The following is a 24,320-nucleotide window of genomic DNA, read 5'->3' as shown; positions in this document are numbered from 1 at the left end:
TTTTTACTATAGGGTCCCCTGTGTCATTGCCAATGCTAAGTTAGATGAATTGTTGCTGAAGAAGGGCTATGTAATAATGAAGGTTATGTTATTCCACTAATAAGACTGAGTAGTGTCCCTTTGAGGCCACAAAGTGTAACTGTTGTCAGAGTTTACTTGGTCTTCAAACCAGAAGTTACAGTAGCGGCTTTTTTTTCATCTAGAAAGATTGAATGATTAACAAGGTCACTCTGTTATAGGCACTCCATGAACCAAATGGTGGACTCTTGCTTCGATTTCTTATGAAATTACTCGATTTTTAAGATATTTTCTTTTGAATTGTAACACAGAAATTTTTAACACTTATGCTGCAGAATATCAGGTCTTAAAACTCGCCCAAGTAAAAATTAAAGTCAGAAAAAAATATTCACGAGTTGCCCAAATGCTTCTGGAAAGCTGAAGGGTCATTTTCCACAGTAGCTGCTGATACTTGGGTTTCCTCATTGGAGCAGTCGGGGCTAGTTGATTCTCTTTTCTCTTGGAGAGTGTGGTGTTGATTTGGAATCCTCCTTTAAGAATTCTAAGTTTGCAGCAATGAGGTCTTCTGATGAGTTTTCAAATCACAAACAACTCAGCTTTGATGAGGGAAGTAAGACTGTTATCCCTTCTATCCCTCAGGCAGACTCACTGTCAGTTCAAATCCAGTATATTTCACCCATGAGCTGGGTCACAGGACCTCTCTTTGATTTCAGTCTGGGCTTATCTTAGTCACTGTCTTGGAGCTCTGCGTCTCCATAAAGCAGTTTGTATCCTTAGTAAATGCAGCATGGTAGTTGCTGTAGGCCAGTGTCTTTTGTTTAGCAAAAGTGTTCTTTTCAAATAGCTCTGTATATGTCCAGCCATGTCATAATAAATTAAGAATCTATATCACACATCTTCATAACAACTGGAATGACTTTTTACTAGCAGATCTCCTGAAACATTGTTCAGTGAGTCACAGAATGTTCTATTTATAAAAATTGACCATAAGACGTAGGAGCAGAAGCAGGCCATTTGGCCCACTGAGGCTGCTCCACCACTCAATGAGATCATGGTTGATCTGATAATCCTCCACTCCATTTTCCTACCTTTTCCCCATAACTCTTGATTCCCTTACTGATTAAAAATCTATCTCAGCCTTGGATATACTTAAACGACTCAGCCTCTTCAGCCCTCTTCGGTAAAGAATTCCACAGATTGACTACCCTCTGAGGGAAGAAATTCCTTCTCATCTCTGTCTTAAATGGATGACCTCTTACTCTGAGATTATGCCCTCTGGTCCTTGACTCTCCCACAAGGGGAAACAACCTCTCAGCATCCACCCTGTCAAGCCCCCTAAGAACTTTATGGGCAGAAATTTTCACTCGTTGGGCGGGCATGCACCCGACCTGCTCAAGCATGAAATGATGCGCGTTGACGTCAGCCAAACGTGCCAAAGTCAATGCGCAGTTGCGGGATAATTCGGTCGGCGGGCACACGCCGGAGCTGGCAGTGCGCCCACCGACAATTAAAAGGCCCGTTAAGACCATTAAGTTATCAATTAATGTAAAGTTTTCACTGCCTGTACAGCCTAACAGTTGGTGGGCAGGCAAAAAGGTCAGGCGGCCTTTGCATTTTTTTGGAAACCTTATCCATGGGCAGGATGAGGTTTCCAAAAGCAAATAAAAATAAAATAAAACCTTTAATTTTTCATTAATAACATGTCCCTACTAATGTGACAGAGTCACATGAGGGGAATGGTTTATAACACTTTTGTCTTTCAATTATTTTTCTTCTCTTCATCTCCCTGAGGCAGCTCCGTGCCTCAGGGAGATTATGCAGTGCTCACTCACATGCATGCTCGAAGTTCGCACTTGGCTGGCTCACACTCCCCCCATCTCCCGCACAGGAAGCACTCAGCGCTGCCACTCGCATTTCACGTTGGGTGAGCCTTAATTGGCCCGCCAGCATGAAATCGTGGTGTGGCGCCGATCACGGTCGGCGGTAGGTTTCCCGCCTGCCATCGCCAAGCCTGCAAAATTCTGCCCTCTATGTTTCAATAAGGTCGTCTCTCATTCTTCTATACTCCAATGAGTACAGGCCCAACCTACTCAGCCTCTCCTCATAAAAAAATCCATCCATACCGGGGATCAACCTAGTGGACTATCTCCAATGCCAGTATATCTTTCCTTAGATAAGGGGACCAAAACTCTCCACAGTATTCTAGGTTTTTGCAATTCATGCACAAGGGCTCCCAAATCCTCTGTGCTGCAGCTTTCTACAGTCATTCTCCATTTAAATAATATTCAACTCCTCTATTCTTCCTGACAAAGTGCATAACATCACATTTTTCCACATGATATTTCATCTGCCAAGTTTTTTCCCGCTCACTTACCCTGTCTATATCCCTCTGTAGACTTTTGGTGTCATCCTCACCACTTGCCTTCCCACCTATTTTTGTGTCATCAGCAAAGCTGACGATAGTACAGTCACTTCCCTCATCTAATTCAACCATATATATTGTAAATAACTGTAGCCTCAGCACTGATCCCTGTGGCACTCCACTAGTTACAGGTTGCCATGCAGGGATATCCCATTGTGTAGCATTGATTGGGTTAACCACTAATTTACCATAATTGAATAATTCAAATTCTACTGATACTGCTGAAGGGGGCTCAAGATTATACAGATGTAGCACTTGTATAAAGCACTGTAAATATGACCAACGGATTACAATGGTCAGGCTAATATTGTGATAAGCCCTTATTGAGCACACAGGAATCCCAAACATCGGGCAAAAATTGTGATGAAGCCATGAAGTCTCCTAGCAAGTAGGAGCAACTTATCACAAAACTATTTTATCAACTTATTCCCACTCCATCCAGTGAATAAGACAACAAGATTCCCTATCAGTGCTGAGCTAGATTTCAGCCTTCAATCTCTACCTCTCCACAGCTAAACAAGAAAGGGACCCTTAATGGAAAATTCAAAAATTGTAAAGCAGTAGATTTTTACACTTGTCTTTTTATCATTATCTTTGGTTCCTCTTTTCTCTGTAGGTTTTTAGTTCCAGGTATACTCCTTTTCTAAATTTCTTAGATAACTGAACGTCTCCTATTTTGGAGAGGTTTAATCCTTCCCTACCTGCTCATTTATTATTTCACCATAGTTAGCTGCTTAATTGCACGCTTTCACTGTTTTATTGATTTTTCATAGACAGAAATGCATTATTTATTCCTAGTTCTCTCAGGTTAATAATGTATTACTCTTCACTCTACCTCGCTAAAAACTTTAGAAACAAATATAAGTGCAGTAGCTAATCATTATCAATTACACTCTGCCCTAAGCAATCCAACAAAATTAGCTAGCCTACGTGGACTATACTCAAGCATTCAAGACATCAATACAATGTTGCTAAAAGCCAAGAAATTCCAACCTTTCCCTCCCTCTGTCCTTACAAAGTGCTACCAAATCTCCAACCTCTCTTACCTCTTCAATGTCCTTAAATGTGCTGCCTCCCAAAGCTCTGCCACTCTTTCCCAGAAATCTGTTTGACTCCCTCCAATCAGGTTTCCACCTCTGCCACAGAACTAAAACAGCCTTTACCAAAAGCGCAAGTTACATTACATGTGACAGCAACTGTGGTAAACAATCCCTCCCTATCCTTCTCTCCTTTAATATAGTTGACCACACTATTCTCCAACAGCTTGATCATCCAACTGGACAGAACTGCACTTGCTGATTGTATTCTTATCTATCTAGTACAGGTTCCATTTGTATGTAGAGGACATCCAGCTCTTTCTTCCAACCAAATATTAGCAAGACCAAAGCCCACTGTCTTCAATCCCTGCAGAAATTCTGATCCCTAGCCAGTCTCAATCCCTCCCCCAGTAACGGTGGAGGCAAATCCAGATCATTTGAAACCTTGGTGTCAATTTTTTAACCCAAGATGAGCATCCACCCACATATCCCCTCCGTCACCAAGAGCGCCTATTTCCATCTCCGTAATATCATTCAGCACCATCTCAGTTCATCTGGTGACATCCTTGTCCATGTTATTTGTTACCTCTAGACTACTTGACTATTCCAACTCATTTCTGATGGCCTTCCATCTTCTAGCCTCATATCTTGATTTCAGCAAAAACTCTGCTGCCCATATCCTAAGTCAGACTAAGACCTATTCCACACACCCCCACACCACCGCCCTATCCCCTACCCCTCCCCCTGTACTTGTTGGCCTACATTGGCTCCCAATCCGGCAATGCCTCAACTTTAAAATTCTCAAGCTTGTTTTCAAATTTCTCCATGGCTTCACTCTCTTTATCTCTGCAATCTCCTCCTGCAAATTATCTGTGCTCTTCCATTTCTGACCTCTTGCACATTCATTCACTTTATACTGCTTCAAATCATATCAAAAGCTGCAGACAGAGAAGGATGAGGTGGGATTGTTTACAACAGTTGCAGTCACATATATCGTAATTTTTTTAACTTTGATAAAGACTGTTTTGGTGCTGTGGCAAAGATGGAAACCTGAGTGGAGGGATTCCAACAGATTTCTGGGAAAGATGGGCTGAGATTTGGGAGGCAACTAGCGACCATCCCTTCAGCTGCCTAGGGCAAGTTACGGAATTCGCTCCCTAAAGCTTCCCATCTCAACTGCCAAAGTACGTCCTGTCCACAAAAAGCAGGACGAATCCAATCCAACCAAACACCGCCCCATCAGTTTATTCTCAATCATCGACAAAGTGATGGAAAAAATCATCGACAGTGCTATCAAGCAGCATTTGCTCAGCAATAAGCTGCTCACTGATGCTCAGTTTGGGTTCTGCCATTGCAACTGGCTTCTGACCTCATTACAGCCTTGGTCCAAACATGGACGGAATTGCTGAACTCAAGGTGAAGTGAGAGTAACTGCCCTTGACGTCAAGGCAGCATTTGACCAAATGTGGCATCAAGGAGCCCTAAGCAAAACTGACACCAGTGGGAATCAGGGAGAAAGCTCTCTACTGGTTAAAAGTCACACCTGGTACAGAGGAAGTTGGCAGTGGTTGTTGGAGGTCAATCATCTCAGCCCCAGGTCATCAATGCAGTTGTTCCTAACGGCAATTTCCTAGGCCCAACCATCTTCAGATGCTTCATCAATGACCTTCCCTTCATCATACGGTCAGAACTGGAATGTATGCTGATGAATGCACAATATTCAGCACCATTACAACTCCTCAGATAGTGAATAATCTGTGTCCATATGCAGAAAGATCTGGACAGCATTCGGGATTGGGTTGATAAGTGGCAAGTAACATTCATGCCACACAATTGTCAGACAATGATCATCACCAACAAGAGAAAATCTAATCATCTTCCCTTGGATTACCTTTGCTTAATCCTCCACCATAAACATGTTGGGAGTTACCATGGACCAGAAACTTAATTGGTCTCACCAAATAAATACTGTAGCTACAAGAAGAGGCCAGAGACTGTGAAATCTCTGGCAAGAAACTGCATGGGAAGACCACCACACTGCAACTTTCCCTCCAAGACACACACAACTTCCTCACTCGGAACTGTATCACCATTCCTTCACTGTCACTGGGTCAAAATCTTGAAACTCCCTTCTTCTTAACAGCACTATGGGTGTACCTACACCACAAAGATTGCAGCGGTTCTAGAAGGTGCCTCACCAACATCTTCTCAAGAACAATTAGAGATGGGCAATAAATTCTGGTCTAGCCAGCAATGTTCACACCTCGTGAAAGAATTAAAAAAACTCACCTCCTGACTCTCCGAAGCAGGTCCATTATCTACAAAACACATGTCAGGAATGAGAGAGAATTTCTCCACTTGTCTAGAGTATGGCTCCAACACTCAAGAAGCTTGACATAATCCAAGGCAAAGCAGCTCTCTTGATCGGCATTCATCCACCATCTTAATCACTGATGCCCTCCTCCACCGCAGCAGTGCGTGCCATCTGCAAGATGCACTGCTGCAACTTACCAAGACTTCTTCAACAGCACCTTCCAAACCCATGACCTCAACCACCCAGAAGGATAAGGGCGGAAGATGCATGGGAACACCACCAGCTGCAAGTTCCCCTCCAAGTTTTACACAATCCTGACTTGGAACTATATTGCCATTCATGCACGTCGCTAAGTCAAAAACCTGGAACTCCCTCCCTAACAGCACTGTAGGAGTTACTTACACCAGATGGACTGCAGTGCTTCAAGAAGGCAGCTCACCACCACATTCCCAAGAGCAATTAGGGGTGAGTAACAAATGTGCCTTGCCAGTGATGCTTACATTCCATGAAAAAAAATTTTAAATCTCTTGTTATTCTTGCAAAATTTCAGCTCTCTGTCAACCTACCCATGAATTTTAAGAAGTTGCTGCATTTGCATGGTAAATATGAATTACATGAAAGACAGAATCACAGAACTGTTGCGGCGCAGAAGGAGGCCATTCAGCTCATCATGTCTGCATCGGCTCTCCAAATGAGCATTATGACTCAGTGCCATTCTCCTGCCTTTTCCCCACACCCTGGCACATTATTTGAATAGAAACAATCATTCAATGCCCTCTTGAATTCCTCAATTGAACCTGCCTCCACCACATTGCCTGGCAGTGCATTCCAGACTTGAACTATCCGTCGTGTGAAAGAACTTTTTCTCACATCACATGTGCTGCTTTTGCAAATCACTTTAATCTGTGCCCTCTCGTTCTCGAGATCCTTTTATGAGTGGGAAAGATTTCTCCCTAGCTACTCTATCCAGCCCCCTCATGATTTTAAACACCCTTATCAAATCTCGTCTTAGCCATCTCCTCTCCAAGGAGAATAGTCCCAACCTCTCCAATCTGTCTTCGTAACTGAAGTTTCTCATCCCTGCAACCATTCTTGTAAACCTCTACACTTTCTCCAATGCATTCACTTCCTTTCTGTTGTGCAATGCCCAGAACTGTACACAATACTCCAGCTGAGGTCTAGCTAGCGTCTTCAGCATAACCTCCTTGCTCTTGCATTCTATGCCCCTATTAATAAAGCCCAGGATACGATATGTTTATTAACTGCTCTCTCCACCTATCCTTCAATAATCTATGCACATAGACACCCAGGTCTCTCTGCTCCTGCACCCTCTTAAGAATTGTACCCTTTATTTTATATTGTCTCTCCATGTTCTTCCTACAAAAAATGCATCATCTCATACTTCTCCGCATTGAACTTCATCTGCCACCTTTCTGCCCACTCCAACAAATTGTCTACGTCCTTTTGAAATTCTACACGGTCCTCCTCATAGTTTACAATGCTTCCAAGTTTTGTATCATCTGCAAACTTTGAAATTACCCCCTGCACACCAAGATCCAGATCATTAATATATATCAGGAAAAGCAAGGGTCCCAATACCCACCCCTGGTGAACTCCACTACAACCCCGAAAAAATCCACCGACCATTACTCTATGTTTCCTATCAATCAGGCAATTTTGCATTCACGTTGCTACTGTACTTTTTATTCCATGAGCTATAACTTTTCTCACATGTCTGTTTTGTGGCACTGTATCGAATGCCTTTTTAAAGTCCATGTACACCACATCAACAGCATTACCCTCAACAACCCTCTCTGTTACATCTTCAAAGAAAACTCCAGCAAGTTAGTTAAACACAATTTCCCCTTTAGAAATCCATGCTGGCTCTTCCTAATCAGGCCATATTTTTCCATGTGACTGCTAATTCGATCCCAAATAATTGTTTCTGGAAGCTTCCCACTAATGAAGTTAAACTGACTGGTCTGTAACTGCTGGGCTTATGTTTACAACCTTTTTTGAACAAGGGTGTATAGTGTTTGAAATTCTCCAATCCTCTGGCGCCTCCCGAGTCTATGAAAGACTGAAAAATCATGCCCAGTGCCCCTGAAATTTCTACTCTCACTTCTCGCATGACAGGGTTGGCACAAAGAACCTTTTATTAATGTGATTTATGTTACTCTCATGACAGAGCTGAACAAGTTGAGCTCTGCGTTAATGTATAATAATTTTCATAATATTTTTCTGGTTAATTGTAAGGTAGATTTATGGGGTAAGTATAGTTGGGTTTGTCTGTGTGCGATTTAATTACATTTGGAGTCAAATAGACTGCAAGTTTAAATCATCAAAAGCAGCTAGGTGCTTGACATGCTAACATGTAAACATAGATGCTGGCTTAGCATGTAACGGGTGAAGAGAATGCGCATTTTTAGGTGAATGAAGGGAGATTTGGATTTCAAAGGGATCTCAATCTGTTTACATCTAGGCAGGCTAGCAAGGCTAATTTTTCCGAAAGGTTACTGTAAATCATAGCAACATGAAAGTTTTTATATTACAAGGGAGATATGTTTTCAAAGACATATGGGTCAATAGAATTTACATATTAAAAAGAGAGAAACATATATAAAGGAGAATGAAAGGTTATGTGTCAGAAAGCCATGTAAGATCTAGCAGGAGTGTGTGAAATAGTCCTAATGAAATCTCCAACATTTGTGCATAAATTTGCTATATAACGAAGCTGAAGTTGGAATTTCGCTGTCCAAGGTATTGCGTTAAGCTGCTGAGTGGTTTAAATCTAAAATCTATTGTGGACCGTTGCCTTAAAGGGAGAGTAAGTGGGGTTCATGTTAATTTGGAATTTTAGGAGTTATTATAGTAGTAATTGTAGTCTTATGTATGTACTTGACCTCTTTTATTTTGTTAATAAATATTTTAATTACATTTTTTAAAATCTCTAAAAGTCTTGGTGGACTTAATACTTCTGAATTCAGTGCACACGTCTCTTACTAAATACAAGTTGCAAAACCATTGTGTTTGCACAACCAAGTTTCACTCATGGATTTGAGCTGCCTGGCACACATCATCTGCCATGTCATAACAGCCCAGAAAGAGAACAAACAAAACTATACAGTCTCATTCTTTCAGGTAGTAAACTGTTCTTAGATTTTTAAAATTGTATATGTTTTAATATACTTTTCTCACATTTCCTTTGTCTTTTTTCCTCAACCTTTCTTTCCCTCTTGTTATTACTTATTTTTTTGTCTCAAATTTAACTCTAAGTCACCATGTTTCCTTCTTTATGCTTCTGTTTCTTTCCCTAAATTGGTTAAGGAGGTAGTCTGCTGGTGTCATTGTTTGTCAAGGTCCCACTTGCCCCACTGATCTCGCCGTGCTATCAGCTTGCACTTCCAGCAATTTACAGCACAAAAGATTATCAAGTTGAAGGGAGAGGGGAGAAAAGTCTAACTGGGCCCTGCTTATAAGCTACATTATTAAAAATGTTGAAAAGTTTAAAAGAAGGGCTTCCATTTTTTGCAACAAGAAATATATAAAAGGAAAGGACTCACCAAAAATCCCAACTGTCAGGAGCCACAGTCATAAGTTCCCGATCATAGCCTTTTTGTTCAACTAAGAACTGAGCAAAGCTATCATATATCAGCTGAAAAATTCAAAGAGAAATACAATATTAGTTACAATAAATGAGAGCATGTAGCCAAGTGCATAGTGCAAAAGGTTATTCAGCAGAGGAAGTACTAACTTAAATCTCTATAAAAACACGTTTTCCATTTTTAGCAACTCAATAAGCAAGCTTCAATTAATTTCAATATCTCAGATTACTAGGAATAAGTATGAAAAGCACAGGGTTAGAACATATTTATTTTGATATGTCTATATGAAGTAATCTTTAGTTCTTATTTATCCAAATAGAATTTTGGGTGTAACATATACAATGCTAATAAAATATTCTCGCATTTGGTGCTTCACGTGTCCCAGTCCTCTATCTTGGTAACAACTGACAATTGTTCTGACAAAAAAAATTCTTCCTCATTATTATGAAGCTGCAGATCTATTAGGAATATTTAACCAAATTACAGTAACATTCTTAGATTGCCAAACAGGTTTTCTGACTTTTTACTGCCAAAGAAATGCCATTGTTCTAAAATCTGCTTTACTTCACCACAATATTGAAGAGGTCAGGAGCTCAGTGTTTATGGAATCACTAATTAGAAACCATATTTTATGCAGATAATCATGCCGAAGCATAAATGCATATTGCCACAGCACTGTCACAATCACTTCATTCTCCAACAACCTGTTGAGCTCCTGGCATCCATATAAACAGGTCCATGAAATCTCTGAAAATATGCAACCAGGAGTATAGTAAGTTGGCTCACAGTGCTTCCATTCCTGAAAACTATATTTAGCCAAATTCAGCCAGAGCTACTCAGATGAAATTCTTCCCTCTCTGTCTGCTGCAAAAGAGTCTGAAATGAACTTTTAGCAGTGCATGGGGCTTCAGTGCTAAACTGGGACTCAATGACCATCTCACTCAAAGAACTTAAGGAAGGGTGGGGTGTAACATTGAATATTTAGACTGCTACATTAGTGGGTTAGCTTCTCAGCTTAACATTAGGGTATTGCTATAGCAGAACAGAGAGATGCCATAGTCTAAAGCAAGGAATATCCAACTCTCGCACTCAGGCCAACACTGATGAAGCACTGACATCCCTCATCCTTGATAAACACAGACAAAAGAGAATAAAAATTACAAAGTTGAACAAAATCTACCAACTGCATCAGCAATATTCTTTTTTCAATGTGCATAATGTTTGTGTTCAGTGTAAAATTTTAAAATGCAAACCTACAACTTCTTTACTTCTAATTAAAGGTACATTTCACTCAGGAAAGTCAGGGCAGCAAGTACCATGAACAGCCTGACTTGTTACCACAATGACATTAGCAACCAACATATAAATCAATATAAGTCAACCACAATATTTTTCCCTATGTAACTATTTTTGAAGAGTCTAGACAATATAAATGTTCACATTAAACCTTCTATATGAAGATCATACCACTTAAGAAATAGGAGCAGGAGTAGGTCTCACAGCCCATCAAGCCTGCTCCGCCATTCAATACAATCATGGCTGATCTTGGGCTTCAACTCCATTTGCCCACCTGCTCCCCATATCCCTTAATTCTCTGAGACACCAAAAATTTGTCTATCCCAGTCTTAAACGTATTCAACAATGGAGTCAACTTGAATAATCATCATTGAATGACTGACAAACATTTAGATTTCTGAACTGCACATTGTGTATCGAAGTGGTTTATACAGATATGTGTAACATATTTGCATGCCCCTTTAAGTTGCTTTTGCCAACATACAAGAAATCTTAAACAGAAATTTGGCTAAACGTCTGAAAAAAATTAAATTAAATTTTAATAGTTCCATGAGTTGCATAGCTGTGTGACCCTGAAAGAGATAATTCTAACTTGGAATAGGAGCTCCACTTCGACCAAAAGGGGCTTCTCACAAGAAATAAATATTCAGCTTCAAAAAAGGCATTACTAAATAAATAATTATTTAGTTTGCTATTGTGTTCACAACCTGAATATTTGACCCAGAGATGAACTTCCTATCTTGCCATCACTAACACCACCCATTTCCACCTCTAACAACACCATACTTCAGCCCTGCCTCAACTAATTTGCTGTTGAAACTCTCATTCATGCTCCTGTTGCCTCTAGATTTGAATACTCCAATGCACTCCTGGGTGTTCACTCACATTCTATCCTCCGTAAACCGGAGGTCAACAAAAATGCTGCTGCCCATGTCCTAGCTTGCATTCATCTATCACCCCTGTGCTCACTGATCTACATCAGCCCACAGTGAAGTTTCATCTTGATTTTAAAATTTTCATCTTTACTTTCAAATCCCTCCCCATCTCTAATCTCCCCAGAACCCCCTGAGATACTTGCACTCCTCTAATTCTGGCCTCTTAACCATCGCCGATTTTAATCGCACCACCATGGGTGGCCCTGCTTTCGGCTGCCTGGATCCCAAGCTCTGAAATACCCCCACTACACCTCTCCACCTCTGTACCTCATTTTCTTCCTTTAAGACACTCCTTAAATCCTACTTCCTTGGCCAAGCTTTCAGTCATCTGACCTAATATCCCCTTATGTGGCTCGGCATCATACTCTGTTTCACAATGCTCCTGTGAAGCATCACGGGAAGTTTTACTACATTAACGGCGCTGTACATATACGAGTTGCTGTTGTCTGGTGAATTGCGCTGAGAAAATGCTGCATTGATTCCTACCTCAAAGTCCTATACAAGGTAAATTCTCAATAATGTAAAAGGAAGTCTAAAAATTATTACCCCCTTAATGATTGTACCTTTAATCAGAAGTAAAAGAGACTTATGTTTGCATTTTTAAATCTTATTTTAAACACATACATGCACATTTCCTACAAGAGTATAACATTGTAATAATGATCTTAAAACATGGTTGCATGTCACTTATACTTTCAACATAGCTCATGGGGCGCAGTTCAAATAAATGCTCATGTGCACCAATCCATGATTAGTGCAAGTATAAGAAATGGTTTCATATTCTTTTCCATAAATGTTGCTTGCTGTGTTGCCTGGATACAACCTTCACTGATGCAATGTAATGAAAATAGGAATTCAACACCACATATGTTAGAGAAGGTGAAATTCTGGTTGTCATCTTTGACAATAGCACTTTAGAAAAGTCAAGTATGCTTGCTTCCCCAGCCCTCCACAAACAAAAATCCATAAATGTTATAGTATCGTTCAGAGTTCCGCACACTAATTGCATATAGACATATGCAATATCGGCTTAAGGTATGAACCCTATAATTCCAACAGTTTTAGCTCATTGACTGCATAATGTCATTTGTACTGCATTTTTGACAATGTTCATTTCAACCACAAAAAATGGAGAAGATCATATTATATAATGATTCAAAGAATTCAGATTATTTACCTTTCCCCACCATGTTCACTATTCAAGCCCAGCAGTTTCTCTGCAGGTGCCACTTCCTTTTCTATAACAGCCTTCTCCCCTATAAAACAGCTACCGGCAATAATCTTTAGCCCAAAAATGTCTGTCCAACCAGGGCAAGTGATTTGTTGAGGCACAATATACCTCTCAAAGTTTTACATAAAACCTGGCAATTTGCAATTTTGCACAAAGTGCCCAAGATCACCAAAAATACCAAGTTCTGAACAGATTTTAACAAAGCAATTCCTGCAACAAGCTATTTGTGCTACTTACAACCTTCAATCACATTTCTAATCAGTAAACACCTGCCCCCTTCCTCAGATAAAAGCAAAAAACTGCAGATGCTGGAAATCAAAAACAAAAACAAAAATACCTGGAAAAACTCATGAGTCATGTGTTAGCTGTGCTCCCTTCCACGGATGCTGCCGGACCTGCTGAGTTTTTCCAGGTATTTTTGTTTTTGCCCCCTTCCTCAGTTCAGTTCTCATAGAAAAACTGATGCAATTGAGTAATGCCCAAAAAACCCATAAACCAATAGACCCAATTATAACTGGTTAGAAAACTAGAATATAACCCCCAAATCTCATGTAATTAAAAAGTAGACTTGACATATTCAAGGTAACTCTGTTTCTCTCTCTGCTTGGCCTGCTGAGTTTTTTTCCAGCATTTTCTGTTTTTCTTTCAGATTTCCAGCATTCACAGTATTTTGCTTTTATCTAACATATTCAAGGATGGCCCTGCTGATCAAATATTTACCAAGACCTTGTTTCACTGACATGAGAATACCTAATTTCTCAAGAGATCTGTTGCAAAAATAAAAGTAAGCGGGAAAAAAATGTCTCAACTTGTTTAATTTTGTGACTTTTGCACAGAGCACTGCTCTGAAGCATTTATCCCTGATCAGCAGTACCGATCATTGGTCTCATTTGCCGTTTGTGTGACCTTGCGGTGCGTAACTTGCCTGTTGTTTAGAGTACACTTGGAAAAATTATTCATTCATTGCAAACGAAGCATGGGGTGTCCTGAGGACGTGAAATGAATTAAAGAAATGCACGCTCCCATCACCTAGCCCATCTTTACATCCACATTAGCTCAAAAGATTGTCAGAAATTAGAAAGTGGAGGAAAAGGAACATGGAAATTTATTTCTGTCAAGTTCTGTCGAAGGGTCATGGGGACTCGAAACGTCAACTCTTTTCTTCTCCGCCGATGCTGCCAGACCTGCTGAGTTTTTCCAGGTAATTCTGTTTTTGTTATGGAAATTTATTTGTTTAGTGACTTACTGTGTGTGCAGAGAATGGGGGGGGGGGCGGTGTAGATTTGGGACATACCAATTTCACTGATAACTAAATAAGTGATTCAGCTGCTAGGGAATGAAAGTATAAGTGATGGCACAGAGCAGCTGGGCCGAATGGCCTTTGTGAGAGTGAATGGGATGTACTATTAGAGGTTTGTTTTCGGGACTGAAACGCCACATTATTTTGGCGGCTGAGGGATGTTTATCATTTGATAATCAGTCGGGGGGAGGGGGAGGTCACAAGGCAGCATCACAGGAGGAAACTGAAGACAAACATTTGGTCAAATGGAAAGAGAGTGAGCAGCCACAGGTCCTGTCCTGGCGGAGCTGGGCCTGGCCCTGATTCTCCGGGCCCGCTCACTGCTGCAGCCAGGCTCCAGGCGGCCTTTCTGCTGCCGGTTCCCGGGCTGCCCGCTCATTCAGCCGGAGGTAAAGAGGGGAGGGGGAGCCGACCCCGGGCCCCGCTTTAAACTCACCGCGAAGGTGTCGCTCACATTGTACCGGCACAAGGTATGGTCTAGATCGAAGCCGATCACATCGCAGTCCGCCAGCGAAAAATGTTCAGCCATGGCGGTGGAATGAAGACAGTGATCACCGGTTCCCTCCACTCTGCCGTCTGCCGCAGCACCGCGTCAACACGGGGAGGAGCCTGGACACCTGGGGGAGGCGCCCCGAGTACCTGGAGGCGGGGCCTGGGCATCAGGAGGCGGGGCGTGAACTGTAGGGGCGGGGCCTGAACAGTAGGGGCGGGGCCTGAATGGTAGGGGCGGGGTCTGAACCGCAGGGGGCAGGGCCCAGACACCTGGGGGTGGGGCCTGGACTCCTTAGGGCGGGGTAGCTATGCCCAGGGGTGGGGCCCAGACACCTGGGGGAGGAGCCTGGATATCTGGGGGAATGGTGCAAGGAGGGGTGGTATGAGCAAGTGGGAAAGGGTCTTGTGCACTTGGGGTTAGGGCATTGACGTGTGGACAAAGGGTATGGGTCAGTGGGGAAAGAACTTAGACAACTGGGGAGGGGCTTGGGTACCAGGGAGAGAGGCATTGACATCTGGTGGAGGGGCCTGGAAACCTGGGGGTGTGGCCTGGACACCTGTGGGAGGGGTATCAGCAAATGGGGAGGGGCCTGGGCATCTGGGGAAGGGTTTAAGGCCACTGGGGGAGGTGCCTGGGCACATAAGGGGTGGGGCCAGGTCATGTTGGGGAGAGACCAGGGCATCTGGGGCCTGGGCCTGCGCACCAGGGAGTGGGTTGGACTACTCAAGGAAGGACCTGGAATTCTTGGGGTGAGGCCTTGTGCAACTGTGGGAAGGGCCTGGGTATATCAGAATGGTGCCTGGACAACCTGGGGAAGGCCCTGTGCACCAGGGGTTGAGGGGAATGGACTAGGCACCTGAGGGATGGGCCTGCCACCTGGAGACCAGGCCTCAGCTGTTTGTGGAGGTAAAGAGCCTGGATACCTGGGGAGGGGCCTGGACATCTGGGGGCAGGGCTTGGGAGTCTCTGGGTGGCCTGGACACCTGGGGGTGGGGCCTGGACAAGGGATTTGGACATCTGGGGGTGTGACCCCCGCCACATGGAGAGGGAATTAAACTTTAGAGGAGGGACCTCAACACCTAGGGGCGTAGCTGCAACTTCCAGGGAAGTGGTCTGGGTACTTTGCAGCTGGGCCTCAACACCCCAGGGAGTGGCCTGGACAAGTGGCAATGGGTCCTGGACACCTGGGAGAGGGAGTGGGCACCTGTGGTCAGAATCTAGGCACCAGGATGAGATGCCTTGACACCTGGCAGATGGGCTTCAAAATCTGGGGTGGGGCCTGGGCACCTGGTTGCTATCTGGGCACCTGGGAAGATGGTCCTGGACACTTTGGCGGGGGGGGGGGGGGTGGTCCTCAGCATCTGGAGGAGTGATGACACTTGAGGGAGAAGCCTCGCTACCTGGGGGTAGGGCCTTGACTTCTAGGAAGTGGGGGAGGGGAGGGGACCTGGATAAAAAAGGGAAGGGCCTAGTTATCTGGAGGAACAGCGTGGCACAATTGGGGGAGGTGACCCTACACATACTCCCATGGATAATGACTCACAAGAGTTGCAAGGACAAGAGGCGCTACAATGAGATGCTTACCTCTACCAGACTGATCATTGAGAAGACAAGTGGATTTTAAAGGGATGCTTCCCTGCCTTGAGAGGTCAACAGCAGTTCTTCATCATGATCCAGACCCTGTCTCCTTCAGAGTGGCAATCTGCTTTATACTGCGTAACCTTGCAATCCAAAAAAATTCTGGGCATGGATATTCCTAGCATAGTGGCGCTATCATGTGGAACCAAATCAACATGAAGGAGAGATGACCATTACTCTCAGGACTCTTAGTGACTGCAGCAAGGGGCAATTGTGCAAAGCATAATTAATCATAGAACCATAGAAACGTTACAGCACAGAAGGAAGCCATTTGGCCCATCTTGTCCATGCCAGCCCTGAGTACACCCAGGTGCCCTTTCTAATCCCACCTTCCTGCACCCGGCCCAGATCCCTGCAGTTTACAGCACTTAAGGTGCAGATCCAGATACTTTTTAAAAGAATTTAGAGTTTCTACCTCTAACACCAACTTGGGCAGCAAATTCCAGACACCCACTACCCTCTGCATAAAAAAGTTCTTCCTCATGTCCCCCCTACACCCTCTGCCACTTATCCTGAATCTATGTCCCCTGGTTCTAGAATTCACCACCAAGGGAAACAATTTTATCCCGTCCACTCTATATACTTCCCTCATAATTTTGTTTATTTGGCTTACCCTTAAATGCATTCATGCTACTCGCTCTTTTGTCTTGAGTGCAACATCCTAACATTTTTTTCATCTCTGCCCTATCAAATTATTTAATAATCTTAGACACCTCTATTAGATCACCTCTCAATCTTGTCTTTTCTAGAGAAAACAGTCTGGGCCTTTTGAGTCTTTCTTGATAGGTATAACCTTTCTACACCTCGATGAAGGTGTTTCACACTGGTTTTCCTGACTGCCTGTAGAACATATATCTGGGAATCACTGCAAGTGGTATTAAATTTAGATAACCCTGTCCCTGGGGTATATTTTGGACAGGGTCAAGCTGGACCAGACTGGTAGCCTGAAATCCAACGGCACCTCATTTGTGTGATTGAGGAATTTTGGCCCCTATTGTTGCTGTTGTTGCATCCTGTTTCCCCCCAAGCGCACTTACGACCCAACTTGCTGCCAATGCAGCTACTAATCCTCTTCTTCCACATTCTGGCAGCCCCAGTGGTCTCACAACCCAAACATCTTGACCCTCTATATCCAGGGCCAGGGGAGAGAAATCACGGGCCCTGATGCTTTTCCTGTTTCCGGGCCCCTTATCTCCAACCTCTCCCCCTTTAACCCTCCCCCTCACACCCTTTGGTTGTGCAGAATTTGGAACCACAGTAACAGTGGGGTCAAATTGTTTCATACAGCTTTAAAAAAATGTACTGGCTTTGAACTCTATGCATCTATTTATAAAGCCCATTGAAAGCTAAGGTTTTGGTGTGATACACTTTACAACCATGACTTTGTCAGACAATTGCACATAACTTGGTCATTCATATTATGCAACCAGCTCCACTTCTTTGAACCTGGCCCTATGTAATATCCGGACAGCAGCATCCAAAAGACTTGAACTTTACTCGCACCCCAAATAACAGTCCCATGTACATTCTATTGGTGCTTCACTCCTGGTTTCAAATGCAAGTTTAAAAATGGTAAAACCTTCCAGTAAGTTAGCACAAACCAATTGACCTGCAGTAATGAGCTATTTCTATCCACACAAGTGGGCCTTGTTAACAGAAAAGTTATACTTTGCATTGAGTGATAAATATTTTCTCACTTTAAATTGAAACTAACCTCATTTACAAATTCCCTACAGGGAGCATATAATAAGAGCAAATTACTGCAGATGCTGGAAATCTGAAATATAAACAGAAAGTGCTGGAAATACTCAGCAGGCCAGGCAGCTTCTGAGGAGAGAGAAAACAGTCAATGGGCGGAATTTTCTGTGCCCATCAGTTTTGGGCGTGATTGGTGGTGTGAGCAGACAATATGGTGCGATCAGTTTTACGACATGTAATCAGTTTGTGATCATCCACTCAGCCCATTGATGGCGGGCCGCATTCTCCACCATCGGATGTCGGGAACCTAATTTTAATACATCAGCATATCATTATCAGATCAGCCCGACAAAATCAAACCCCCCCCCAACCACCCCTGGCCCACTGGATTGTCCATCAGTGGGAAATCATGCCAACGTGTTTCACAACAGCACATAAGTAACATGCATTTGTCATCTTGCACTTTGAGGGGATCTCAGAGGTGAGTACACAGTAACGTTGTGCAGCACTTGCCAGGGCTGCCTGTTGGACTTCAAGCTTGAGGGGCACTGGGGGTTGGTGTTAAGCCCTGCCATTGAGGTGACTTGGGAGGGGGTGCGTGGGGCAAGGACAGCTCAGCTTTTGAGCTGAACTGTGGGGGATGTGAGGTGGACAAGGGCCTGCCGTGTAATATGACGCACAAACATTTGGGGCAGGGGTTAGGGTGGGCGAGGGAAGCGGCCACGCATTAGGGAAGCCTTATATAAAGTGACCATTCCTCTGCAGCTGAGAGAGTTCAAGCTCAGTTACATTGATATGATTGGGGTCGGGAGTCTAGCTTATCTGCCCACTCATGCAATGCAGAGGCATCAAAGTGCCAACAAGTGCTCCAAAGCTTTTCACTGTCACTCCTCCGCCCCTCCCCCAACCCGGCACAGACTGCCAGAGCATTTTAGTGGATGGCGCAACAGTTGGATGACTGCACACGTTGTACAATCTCCTCACTAAAGCTGGTCATGGAGTAGTCACTACTGGAGGCATTCACAGCCTTGGCAATGTCAGCATCCTGGTTTGGACCAGTCTCCCCCACGGTTCAAGCTAACAGTGCAGCCTTGCAATGCGAGTTAGGAGAATGCCTGCACCAGAGCTGAGAGCACAGCATTGCAGTGCAATGGGCAAAGCTGCTGCCAATCAGTCAGGTCAAGTGGAGTGGAAGTGGTTAGGGTTTCGGACAGCCTTGCAGTGCATTAATCTCTAGCCACCCAAGTGGTGACCAGCACTCTCCGGGAATAGTTAAAGGGCCTTCACACTGAACCAGGACAGGTTCTTATACACCCATGCTGACCACTTGTCTCTCTCTTCCATCCTTCAGGAGGAGTACATCTGGTGAACTAGCTGTATGCCTGATGGCCTACAGAGAGCAAAGACAATGGAGGAGAGAACAATTGAGGCTCCTGGCTGCACAGAGACAGGAGCAGCAACCTCAGGAAGAAGTGGCAGCTGGGGCTCCTTGACACACCATCGAAGAGTGAGCTATTGCTGGTCGGCACCCAGCTAGACCCAGGGTCTATAGACTCCGCCTATCATTCCTGCAGATGACTGTTGCCGAAGACTGCGCATGTCTAGGGACCTGGTCGCTCACATCTGCCAGCTACTGCAGGATTTGGGGACATGGAGGGCATCCACTGCTGGCAGCCCTGAAAGTGACTGCAGCGCTCAATTTCTATGCCAGTGGCTCCTTTCAGGGTTCCATAGGTGACCTCTGTGGGATCTCACAAGCCTTCACCCACAAATGCAACCATGAGAACATAGATGCCTTCCTTGCAAGGGCGCACAATTTAGTGCATTTCGCCTGGGACCAGGAACAGTATGCAAGAGCAATTGGATTCACCTGGATCTCGGATTTCCCAAAGGTTCAGGGTGCGATGACTGCACTCATGTGGCATTCAGATCTCCATCGCAATGCACAGTGAACTACATTATCGGCAAGGGATTCCATTCACTGAATGTGCAGCTGGTGTGCGACCACCTGAAACGCATCCTGCACTTCTGCGCACAGTTTCCAGGGATTGTGCACAATGCCTACATCCTTAGTCAGTCACAGACCCCTGAAGTCTTCCAGGGTCCTCAGAAACTGCAGGAATGGCTCCTCGGGGACAAGGGCTACACACAGAGGACATGGCTGATGATACCTGTGCGGCAGCTTCAGACTGCAGCAGAGCAACAGTATAATGAGGCTCATGCTGCAGCTCGCAACTTGGTGGAGCAGAGCATCAGGATGTTGCAGATGAGGTTCCAGCGGCTGGGGACCGGTCTGATGGAGCCCTGCAATACAGTACGCAGGGGGTGTCACACATCATCGTCTTCTGCTGCACCCTTTACAACCTGGCATTCCAGGAAGATGAGAAGCTGGCTGTGGGGGAGCTGGAGGTCTCCTCTGATGAGGGGGTCGTCGATGGTGAAGAGGGTGAGGAGGTCCCAGAGGTGACAATGATGGGGATGAGGCCCTTGCACTAGCTAGATAAGGCAGGCGCGCTCAGGAGTCCCTCATAGCTGCTATATTTGTGGAGGATGATGATGACATGCAGTGACATGATCCCATAGATCCTCTCATTGCATCTGTGAACATTTGACTCCAGTCTGGTTTATTGCGGTGTGAATACGCTCTGTGAGAATGCTCCTGCCTGGAGATGCAGTGGAGGCTCTAATAGTCACTGAATTGCTGGAGGATGATGGCGACATGCAGTGAGGACACTCCATAGATCTTCACATAGCCTCTGAGAATGTCTGACTCCTGTCTGGGCCAAGGGCAGCTCACCTGCACTCTGTGATCAGGGTCATATCATAGAGATGCAGCCATGAAACTTTAGAAGCATCTGATCATTTGTCCACCTTCAACATCTGAGCCCTTCAGGAGCACAGCATCACTGAAGAGATGGGGGCCAGCCCCACCTTAAAGGTGCTGAGAGCACTCAGAATGAGAGAACTCTGAGGCACCTGCCCACTACATTCTGGCAGCAATGGCAAGTACTGCCGTGATGCAGGCATCAGTAATATATCCAGAGAGTGTAAGGCTGGACTACCACTTTAGTCCGGAGGCTACACAGAGAAAGGGCTCTGGACTGAAACACCTGCTTTTATCTTGTGCAAAAAGGTTTCACATCTGAGTGACAAGAACACTTCTTATCAGAACAAGGAGCCATAGGCAGGGAGACCTTCTTGGGAGTTTGTTGATAATAGTTAACAGTATGTACAAGTGATTAACAGACATGCACAGGCTGTGCAATTAATTCTCCTTAACTTTCCTAACCCTGCAGCTACATCTTGGTGCTCCACGGATATCCACAGCAGAGGTGGAGGCAGCCTGCTGACTGCAGTGCCCTGTCTATGATGACCTTGGCAGGCTGAGACTTGGAGGGCCCTGGCCTGCTTTTAGGGTCCTGATGTGTGGCAGTGGCGCCCTCCTCGGCCTGTGGAGCTGGAGCTGTTGAGGTCACAGGAAAAGGGGATTCGGATAGTCGGACACTCACTGAGTCAGCTGTGTGGATGGCCCCGGAGTGTGCACTTGCTGATCCTCCTCCCTATGGGTGCCCGAAGGCCCCAAATTGACTCCTTGAGGAGAAGGGGTAGCTGGAGTGCGTTTGGGCTGCCCAGCACCTCTCTCCCATACACACTGTTGGAGGCCAACTATGGCCTCAGCGATGGAGTTCAGCCCGTGCAGCAGTGCATGAGTGAAGTCCTGGACCAAGGTTTCCATGGTGGCTGCCATTCTACCAGTGTTGACCTTGGTGCATTGGCACGCTGGTCCTATCACCTCAGACTGAAGGTGGACAGACTCCTCCAACGTACCTTGCAATCTGAGGAGTGCAGCGGACATTCCTTCCTGATGTTCCCGAGCTTGCCTTTGCAGCTCCAATACATGTGACATGACCAAGTCCAGAGGCTCGTCATCTGACTCGAACTGAGGAAATTTCTGGCCCCCAGCAGTCCTCTGAGTGCTGGACACCTGGGAAATCCCTGTTGCTGCATGCTGTGAATCAGAAAGTGTGATGTACTCACCAGATTGGGATCCCAAGCCTATTCTAAAGCTAGGTCCCACCGGGGTGTGTGTCTCTGCACTGGCGGTGGTTGTGGGTGAGTGCTGTGACGGGACTTCAAGGAGGGTGCCTTCAGGTTCCTTTTCCGAGGTGTCTGCGGAGCTTGACTGGAGGCACTTGGTCATGGACTGTCTTAGCTGTTTCCCAGATGTGCCTGCTGAAACAACTTGAGATAATTAGTGCATGATAGTGGCCTGTGAAACAGGACACATTACTCACGGCATGGTTGTTTGATGTATATTGCACTCCTGGACCCTCACTTTGTAGAGCAGCGCCGACCTCAGCATCAGCACAGGATCGGGCCAGATCATCGCCAGCCAGCTGGATGGCTCTGTTTTCAAAGTCGGTGAATGATCTCAGGCATTTCTCCACCGGTCTGCGACCTCTCCCTCTTATTGAGATCCAGCTTGTCCCGCATGAGTAGAGATGGACAGAGTGTAATAAAAATGTCTACCAGGCCAGATGATAAGTATGCCAGGCATGTGTGGGTGGTGAGTGGTTCCATGGATGGAATGAAGACAATGAAGGTATGTGTGAGAGAGTGAATGGTGATGACCCTTGAACTGGCAGTGAGTGAGGGCCCTGTGGACGTGTGATGGGCTTGTCAGTGTGTGAGTTGAGAGTGATGAAAGACTTATCCTGGCGGAATGAAAGAGATCATTCGTCCCCTTGCGGCACTGGGTGGCTGTCCTCTTTTGAAAGGTGTTGGTGCTGACCACTGCTGCCACTGCATCCCAAGCCTGGTTGGTGGCGCCACTACCCATCCTGTGGCCAGAGCGGGGATATAGGACATCCTCGCAGGTCTCCACTCGGTCCAAAAGGCATTCCAGAGATGAGCTGCTGAAGCGGGTGGGTGGGTGTGTTGGGGGGAGGGGGGTGCGGGGCTGCAGTCTTTTTGCCTTTGGAGCCATCATGTCTTCTGTGCAGCAGTCATGGTCTGGAATCACTGAGATGTGTTCTTGCAGCTGGACTTTAAATATGGCGCCCGGTGTGATGAAGCAGTGAGGTGACGGCAAGCGGGCGAGTGAGAGCCCGCCTGCCATTGAAACAGCATGTTTCCTGCGAGTGCATATATAAGGGGTTTAGGATGATGCGACGTAAAAACCCGCCACCATAGCCAACAGGTAAATTGTCATCTTACCCGCCCTCTACAGCACTTAGTGCAAATCTGGTACGATCCCACCCAATGTTTCAGGTCGACAATCTACACTAATTCTCACGAAAGGTCACTGACCTCTGTTTCGCTCTTCACAGAGGACTCCAGATATGCTGAGCATTTCAAACACTTCATGTTTCCACTGGAGCAAAAATAACCCCTTTTGCCAGTCCTGCAAAAATCAATCAGACTCTTACGAGCTTCTTATTTCCCTTCAGCAAGAAACCCAGCAACAGCTGCCTGAGATCTGGTTTGGCACATAATTAAATATGAATTTCAAAAAAGAGTTAATACGTGAAAAAAACACGCACAACTTGCTGAGCAAAAAAAAGTCAATGTCAAAGCAATAAATTGATAATTTAAAAAAATAATTAAAAAAAACAATCATTAAAAAGTGTCAAGAAACAGAGCTAAATGATAAAAGCAAAATATTGCAGATGCTGGAAATCTGAAATCTAAACACAAAATACTGGAAATACTCAGCAGGCCAGGCAGTGTCTGAGGAGAGAGAAAACAGTCAATGTTTCATGTTCGGAAATAGAGATAGTTTAGATAAGTTATATTTGGTATTTGTAGGTGTTAAGAACGAGTTTTAGTTTTAAAGTTTAAATTTGATTTGTGTTTCTGTATGTGTGTTGAGAAAAGGTCAAATTGAGTTTTAGTTTCATTTCAAAAAGATGCCTGCATTTCTGATGAGGGTTTTTAAACTGTTGCAGCTAGGTTAAGCAAACAAGAGTAGAAGAATTGAGTTGTTGCCTAGCAACAGGGGGCCAGAGAAGCAGGTTCCTCCCACAAACACAGACACCGAAAAGCTAGAAACAGCAGTTTGTTTTGGAAGCTGTTGGAGTCCAGTTGTTTTAAAGACAGCTGTGAAGCAGAAGCAACCTAGAAGAGGACAAATAGCCAGTCCCAAGCACAGGAAAACCCCAAAAATCAGGGGAGTTGGAGAGGGGAAAGTCCAAAGCAGATCTTCTAATTGAAGGAAGGGCAGGAACCTAGAAAAAGTCCTGTTAATGAAGTTAAGAGTAAGGGGCAGAGAGAAAGGCTCCAAGCTTCAGATTTACAGAGACTAAAACTGCAGAAAGCAGATTTAAAGTGAGA

General features: G+C 44.7%; 1 protein-coding gene across 2 annotated transcripts in view; it reads right to left on the bottom strand.

Annotated features, from left to right (window-relative positions):
* nt5dc1 (5'-nucleotidase domain containing 1) overlaps window positions 1-14,753 on the bottom strand; it is a 602,479-nt gene extending 587,726 nt beyond the window's left edge. For both annotated transcript variants that reach the window (XM_041187282.1, XM_041187283.1), the window contains exons 1-2: window positions 14,595-14,753; window positions 9,355-9,446 (exon numbers count right to left, since the gene is read on the bottom strand). In XM_041187282.1, the coding sequence (XP_041043216.1) occupies window positions 9,355-9,446; window positions 14,595-14,687 (185 nt within the window). In that variant the 5' untranslated portion in view covers window positions 14,688-14,753. The remainder of the gene's footprint in view (window positions 1-9,354; window positions 9,447-14,594) is intronic.
* Between the last annotated feature and the right edge of the window lie 9,567 nt (window positions 14,754-24,320).

Source organism: Carcharodon carcharias, chromosome 5 (genome assembly GCF_017639515.1).
Source record: "Carcharodon carcharias isolate sCarCar2 chromosome 5, sCarCar2.pri, whole genome shotgun sequence".
Lineage (NCBI taxonomy): Eukaryota > Metazoa > Chordata > Chondrichthyes > Lamniformes > Lamnidae > Carcharodon > Carcharodon carcharias.
The sequence above is the reverse complement of the archived record's forward strand: the minus strand, read 5'-3'. Positions and strand labels throughout refer to the sequence as shown.